The following is a 7,704-nucleotide window of genomic DNA, read 5'->3' as shown; positions in this document are numbered from 1 at the left end:
TAATCTTTGAGAGTGATTGCAAAAAAGTGATAGATACACCGAATCATCGGTGCTTACATTTTGATGGTCATAACTGGATAAGATATGCTTTATGGTGGAAACAGAAGTTCAATGAAGTGGAGTTTACATGGACGAACAGAGAGTAACAAAGCTGCAGATAAGATGGCGAAGCAACAAATTCCTTTTGACTTCTCCTTCTACTTTCATTATTATGTACCTCCCTCTATTACATCGGATCTACATAATGATTATGTAAACTCTCATTGATTAATAAGAAAGACGTTATAAATATATATATATATATATATTCGACAATGAACTTTTGTATGTTTGTTTTATTGATTATATCACTATTTAAAGTGTGAAAATAATATGAATTTTTGAAATTTATTATATTAAATATATAATAATATTTTATTTAAATTATGACCCCATTAAATATTTTCTGAAACCGCCACTGAGAATTACCATTCGGCATCGCTTGTGTTCATAATAATGCCGTTTTTCTACTTCACTTTATACGTGATGCAATCTTTAGGGTATGATGATGAATAGTAACATAACTATCTCTATGCTGTTAAGAACATTCAACATATATATTCATATAAAAGTAAATCTATTGTTTTTTTGGGGCTATACAATATCCCCATGGTCTTTTTAAAAAAAAATGGTGTAACATAAAGATGAAAAGTACCAGGTTACTGTTAAAGAATAAGAGAGAGAGAGAGAGAGAGAGAGAGAGAGAGAGAGAGAGAGAGAGAGAGAGAGAGAGAGAGAGAGAGAGAGACAAGACTCAAGGAGACTCGCAGACGATTTTGGGTAAAGATACATAGAGACACAAAAAAGCAGTTACCAAGTCTCGTTAAGTGTCTCTACCTCTTACTCAACCATTGCTAGACGTACTCTGTCCTGATTCAAGCTCAACTGGAAGGAAACTGTTCTCAAACCTGAAACGAAGAACTCTGGGGGAAACTAGATCCGAAACATATATGGGCTTACGAGAGCTCCTCTTTGTTGAACTTGTTCCAAGCTTCCTGTTCATTGCACATTTTTATGAAGTTAAGCAGCAACATCATTCAAACACTCTGCTATAAGGCAATTTGCTTAAAGCTGAGTGTAAGCTTTGTGGATCTTTGCAAGATACAAGAAACCAAGATTCCTTCAAATTACTAACAGAGAGAGTGGTCCAGCTACTAAGCTTCTGTCAACTTTTGTATACAATAGACTCTAGAAAGAGAGCTGCTCGTGCAGATCTAGTGAGAAAATACCTTCAAAATGTCGAAAACCTTTTCGGCAATATACTTCTGTTCAAGGGTGGCTCCTTTCTGCTGAACTTTATCGGGATGGACATACAGCGTTGCCTTTCTATAGACTTTCTTGACTGCTGAAGAAGTGATCAAATCTGTTAGCGAAACAGCCTCCCAACCACATCCAGGCCAGAGTACCTGTCACCAGCCAAAACCAGAACTCAGTGAAATTTGGAGGACCAAAAGAATAAACAGCTGTAGCAATACATTTATTTATAACTTAATTTTTTTTTAAAACTCACGATTTGCAAGGAAGATAACAGGGCACGCATGTTTCCTTCTTTTCCAGTTGCCCAACGCTTTATCTCAGCATCAGCAGTCTCAGAAATTCTCTGAAAAGCAAGTTTAACAAGGAAACCAACGTTGGTATTTGGTAATGGTATTTAAACACACGAACAAAGAGACTCTAAGTAGATTTAGAAAAGAAAAGGAAATGTAAAATATTTCAAAAGCAGCATTATCTTAGTGAAGATTAACAAATCCAAAATGTCATTGCTCATAGACAGACAGCATTGTCATAATGAAGACTGATAAATCCAAAAAGGTCAATGTACATAGACAAGCATTATGATAAGGAAGACTAAGACATAAATGTCAAGAAAAGCATAACTTACAGTTCTCTGTTCTTGTTCAATCCGAGATTGATGATCACGGTTGTTCATATCAGCTACAGCTTGTGCCTACATTTTCAAAGCCACTGAATAGTGTAAAACCATCTATAACAAAACTATTCGATCAAGTACAAGCTAAACATTGATGAGCATATAGCAAAATCGAACGTATAATTTCGTTGCAGAATTCACAATAATATCAAGCACAAATAAAATAAGCAAAAACTTTCAAATGATTCAACACATTCTCCGAGGAACTTAACCCAATCTTTTAAACGAGAAGGGGTAATTTCAAGCACAAATAAAATTCAACATAGGTTTTAGTACCAGTATTTAACTTAATTAGATATCATCATAGGCAGAAAAGAGTAAAGATTGCACAAGAAGATTCAAAAGAAAATAAAAATGACACATACCACACGGCTCTTTGTTCTCTGTTCACGATCCCATCTGGCCTTTCTTCGTTCTTCGGTCTCCCCTGGGATTTCCTCAAATTCTTTAAATAAAGGATCCTCTGTAAACAGAGAAAACATTTATAAGAAAGTTAGACCAGAGTAACCATTTGATGGAAAAGGACATGTTTTCACAAGACATACCTCCAAAAAGCGCAGAAAAGTCATCCACCAGATTTGCGGGAGCAGGAGGCTTCTTTGCACTAGAAACCCCATTAGCCGTCTTTTTTGGCACGTTGACAGCTGGCTTGCGAGGTGCCTTTGCATCAGAAAGAAAGAATAAGGAGACACATGTAGACCACATTTTCTTTAATCGAAAAACTTGTAAAGTGGAATATAGAAACATTTCAAAGGTCGTTCGTTCTTACTTGAGTTGCTGTCCGTGATTTTGGCACACTGCTGGAGCGAGGCCCAGAGCTGAAAAAGGAGTCAAGGTCATCAACACCAAACTGTTTCGTCTCCTCAGCTTCTCTACATTTACTAGCAGCGTCAGAGGCCGAGGCACTACGGCGCATGGTACCCATGGCAAAGTGGTCAAGTTCGTCTACTGAACTCTTAGCTGTGGAAATAATTAGATACCAAAGAAAACAATACGCGAAAAAGCTCCAATTCAAGATAGTTTCCGGATCATCAAAGAGACTACTACTAACCTCTGTTAACTTTTTGCGTTGGTTTAGGAGGAGGCTTGAGTTTTGTAGAAGCATTATAAGATGGTTTGTGCCCCTGAGAGCTGACTGAAGCAGCAAACGCATCTAGTGGATCCACGAACATACCGGAAGAAGAATGTGCGCGGGACATAGTTGATTCCAGAACCACAAAAGGGTCAGCATCAACAAAGTTCGATGCCGTAGTCTTGCTGAAACAATCAACAAACAAAAAAAATGATTTAATCTCCAAAGGTGATCATTCCAAAAGAGTGATCACAAACCTTCTAGTGGCGTGAGAAGTAGCACCAAAACCAGGTATCAATTCATCAAAACCATTCTTTCCAAAACGGGCTGAATTGTTCAGGTTCAAGCCCTTGGATTCAAGACCAAATCCAGCCATATCACCCAGCAGATCATCAACCGGAGCGTATTGCTTCGTAGAGGAAGAGAATGATCCAAATACATCATCATTTCCAACGCTATTGGGAGCACCAAACAAGTCATCAGCATGAAAACCATGCGCTGACTTGCTATTCTTATTGTTCATCCCACCGAAAACATCGAATCCACCAGAACTCGCGCCGTTCATGGTAGTACTCGAGCTCGAGGTGAAGAAAATGTCGTCACCGTTATACGAAGATCCGTTACCAGATACCTTATTGGAAGAAGAAGCGTACGATTTCCAGGTCTGAGGATTGGGAGTGCTGTGAGAACGCTTGGAGGCAGCCATTGGAGCAGATTTGCCTTGGGGCTTGATCCCATAACGCTCCGTAAGGACACCGAACTCGTCCATTGTAGCCGATTAATCTGAGAAATACAGATTCAGTCCGGATCGATCCCGTGAAAATCAGGGATCCTATGATGAAGATGGGAGAGAGAGAATCTCTGAATAATGGATTAACCGAGAGAATATAGAAAGATGGAAAGGAAACAATCGTCGTCTCCTTTTTTTCTCTCTACGAATGACAAGGAAGGCACCGACGACGATGACGATTGATTACCCCACACACACAAATGAATCAATGGGTTGGTGTGGGTCCGAGACAGATGGCTTTCCTTTTTTTTTAAATTCCCACCTTCCCTTTTTATATCCCCATACTATTTTCTTCTTTTTTTCCAACACACAAAAAGATTCCACTAAAATAAATCATCTTTTTCCATTTTATTTTTAGCTTAAATTGTGATATTACAGTCGCTTTACAGAACAATCTGACATAATTGGTACACCCTCTCTACTCCTGTATTATAAACTCCTGTTATAAGAGTTTGACCCCCCCCCCCCCCCCCCCAAAAAAAACAGATAAGAGTAATCGGACTTTAGCAATTCTATTTTCATCTGATACAATATTAATAACACACAAATTCAATTTTACGGTGGACAATTCATTTAGAATTTTAGATATACCTAGGCTTGGTCATTTCGGGTATCGGTTCGGTTCGGCTATTTCATGTTTCGGGTAATTTGGATAGGAGGCTAAAGGATCAATTTACTAATTGACATATTTTCGGGTTCCGTTCGGTTCGGATAGTAAATGTAGGAACCGGAAAATATCCGGAAAAAATCAGTTCTTATTTGGATCCGGTTCGGATAGTTGGGGTAGTTCGGATAATTTGGATAAAATATCGGTTATTTAAGGTAAAATATCAAATAATTAGGATGATTTAGATAAAAAAAAAATTGAATATTTTGGATTACTTTGGATATTTCAGATAAACCTATCCATATAGTTTCAAATACTTTCGAATACTTTCGGATAGTTCAGATACTTTATAATAATTTAGTTATCTTTAACTATTTTTAGATACTTTTAATAGAATTTTAAATTAAAAATATATATTTAGTTATATTATATGTATATATAATTAATATTTTTATATATTCATGTATCTGTTCGTTTTGGTTATTTCGGAAATAAAAATATAGGAACTGTTCGGATATTTGAAGGTATTGGTCCGATTTCGGATATTTCGGTTCGGTTTCGGTTATTTTGCCCAGGCCTAGATATACCACCTGGCAGCTAGGTCCTAGCTAATGAGAAAATTTAGGCTAAAAGAAAACCAAGCTTCACATGTACCAAACCACACCTACAAACATTTACAACTTCGTTTGGCATGAACTTGAAAAGCTTGAAAAAAAACTTGAAAAGCTCTTAATATTCTTATTATATTTATCATAATTTTTTTTGGTCAACTCATAATACTCCAATATTTTATAGAGAAATTATGACTCCTACCAAAACATTTTAAGTCTATTTAGCTATCTACTATTTAACACTATTTACCCACTGTATATAATCGTTTATGACTCTGATACCCCTATATCTAAACAAATGCACAAATCGTATACGTAGGCAAAATCTTCTGTACGATCTGATTTACTGTCTTTATCTTTTTCAAATCTTCTCTTGTCAGATGAAAATATTGATATCACATTTCTTTATCACTATTTCAAAATTTCAAACTTCTCGTCTCTCTTCATCTTTCATCTCTCACATTTTTAATCTCTTATCTCTTCCGATAGTTTTTTCTTTCAATTTCCAAATAACAACCCTAGGAATTGCTCTAGGGGAAATCTTAGAAATTGAGAATAACGCCTCAGCCACCACTATTCAATTCTGGAGAGAAATTTTGCGGCTAGAGAAGAACCAGTTGGAGTGAAGGTCACAACACTGTACCACAAACCCTACGGTCTCATACAAATTCAAAGTTGATATTTCTCTTTTTCTCTGATCTCTTTCCTCAAGACCCATCGTCGTGTTCACGTACAGTTCTTGATTTTATTATCTTGTGGTGTAAACTTACAGAGGAGGAAAAGAAGCTGCAAAATAAAGTAATGAAGTCACTGGAAAGGGGAAAAATGCTACGACAAGTAGCATACTGAAATTGTTTTTATTTTGTCTTGGGGAGGGTTTATTGTCGCCACCTCTGTCACTATTATCACGCTGAAATTTAATAGGATTAATGTCATATCTCTTTGGAAAATATCATTTTGTCTTTATTATGTCTTGAACTCGTAAGCTCTGGTTTATGACTTCTATCTAGTGTCTTGTTTTGTTTCTTGGATGTGTGTATCAATTTCCATCGATGTTGTTTCAACTGATATTTCAGTGTTGTCTGACCTGAATATTTTTTCCAATCACTTAGTGGTGTAGTATGTACGCACTTGGATTTTCCTGGCGAATACATTTGTAATTAAATGTATTTAGCCATATAACTAATATTATATCAATCAGTCCTTTACATTTAGATATATATGATACTTAGTATAGGTAACCCAATTATATTAGCCGGTTGTCTTAGTACATATGAGACATCTAGTTGCCATATCTATCGCTATTGCCTTGAATGTGGTAACAAATCGTACATACACCATATTCCAGAATGGTCCAGGACATCTAAAGCCACAAACGATTGAACTCTATCGGTCTAAAACGTCTCATGCTACTCAATTCAACTCAAATATCTCAAACCATATATAATCATCAATTCCCTGTTTTTCAAAGTTTTATTGTATGTATACATAATCTTGTATGAACCTTTATATTAGCTTAATACTATACATTCGATACATAAACTTATTGGATTAGCCGGTTGCAACACATCAGATTCATAAAATTATTTGATTAGCCGGCTACAAAGCATCAGATACATAGACTTATTAGATTAACCGGTTAAGATGCATCGGATGCGGAAACTTATTAGATTAGCTGCTTACAAAGCATCGGATACATAGACTTATTAGATTAAACGGTTAAGACACATCGGAAACGGAAACTTATTAGATTAGCTGGTTATCTTTGTAGATATTTGACATCTAATTATTGTAGGTGACACTTATTGTTTAGCCCATGTTATTAAATCGAAACAATTAACATATCCTTAGGATATGTAGTAGCTCCCGTGCTTGTTTTCTAAATTGTATAACCGTAAATTTGAATAATTTACAGATATTTATTTTACTTGCGAGTTTTCATATTATATGTGAAATGTCCCAGCCTATTGTTCCTTTATCAATGTGATATGTAATGACAATATTAGTTGTCTTCGTGCTGTAAATAAACTTTGATACATCTGCTGCCATCGACATTTAGCTATACAAAAAGTGTTATTATGATGTTTATCCTTTAAAAACATGCACCTAAGTCATATGATCTGATCATGTTACTAACTTTGTTGATGTTTCTTGAAAGCTTTTTACATAGACATCACATATTAGATAAGCATTATCATTTTTGAAGACATGGCATTCCAAATCGCTCAGCACACCACCTCAATCGCCTCCCATCCCCCTTCTACTACATATCTTATAGATGGGTTGTTTGCAGGTGACTTTGTTGTGGCCTATCACTTTGCATATGCTGCAAACAATAAAAACTGATGTAACATATCTGACTGAAATACATGTATATCTTTTTGTGCTGCATTTTTTTTCTTTTATCTCTATTTTTTCTACCTTTTCACATCCTAAAGTAAAGTCATTGTGGTGACAAGTTTTCAAAACTGTTGTCTGGCTAATATATATTGTACCTGCGGTACCAAAACTGTTGTTCGGGTAATATTATTTTTACACATATAGCTAACAATTTCAAAATAATAAAAAGAATTGCTTTCATGTGGTTCATTGTTCCAGAGCGTTTAGCATGCCAAGGTTTTGATTGATAAATCTCGTTCACCGATTCACACAGGA

The 7,704-nt window shown here is 35.8% G+C and overlaps 1 protein-coding gene and 1 long non-coding RNA gene across 2 annotated transcripts; one reads left to right on the top strand and one right to left on the bottom strand.

Moving 5' to 3' along the window:
- Positions 1–572: 572 nt before the first annotated feature.
- Positions 573–4,021, bottom strand: LOC106401635 (auxilin-related protein 1). Its single transcript, XM_013842176.3, has 9 exons — positions 3,299–4,021; positions 3,021–3,226; positions 2,739–2,929; positions 2,515–2,629; positions 2,335–2,432; positions 1,922–1,987; positions 1,550–1,639; positions 1,269–1,445; positions 573–1,034 (listed from the first exon to the last, which is right to left on the bottom strand). Exons 1-9 carry the CDS (start codon positions 3,808–3,810, stop codon positions 996–998), a joined length of 1,494 nt encoding a protein of 497 aa, XP_013697630.1. The 5' UTR covers positions 3,811–4,021; the 3' UTR covers positions 573–995.
- An 832-nt stretch (positions 4,022–4,853) lies between these two features.
- On the top strand, positions 4,854–6,265 carry LOC111206308. The gene is made up of 2 exons (XR_002658503.2): positions 4,854–5,723; positions 5,822–6,265. It is a non-coding gene; the product is annotated as an uncharacterized LOC111206308 (long non-coding RNA).
- Positions 6,266–7,704: the final 1,439 nt, after the last annotated feature.

The sequence above is a fragment of the Brassica napus genome, chromosome C5, assembly GCF_020379485.1.
Source record: "Brassica napus cultivar Da-Ae chromosome C5, Da-Ae, whole genome shotgun sequence".
Taxonomy (NCBI): Eukaryota; Viridiplantae; Streptophyta; class Magnoliopsida; order Brassicales; family Brassicaceae; genus Brassica; species Brassica napus.
The sequence above is the reverse complement of the archived record's forward strand: the minus strand, read 5'-3'. Positions and strand labels throughout refer to the sequence as shown.

Excerpts from the sequence above, each read along its gene's own strand:
- LOC106401635 (XM_013842176.3), bottom strand. The coding sequence starts at position 3,810 with ATGGACGAGTTCGGTGTCCTTACGGAGCGTTATGGGATCAAGCCCCAA. Across the intron at positions 2,930-3,020 it reads AACGCAAAAAGTTAACAGAG|CTAAGAGTTCAGTAGACGAA; the intron begins GTTAGTAGTAGT and ends TTATTTCCACAG. Across the intron at positions 2,630-2,738 it reads AATCACGGACAGCAACTCAA|GCACCTCGCAAGCCAGCTGT; the intron begins GTAAGAACGAAC and ends TCTGATGCAAAG.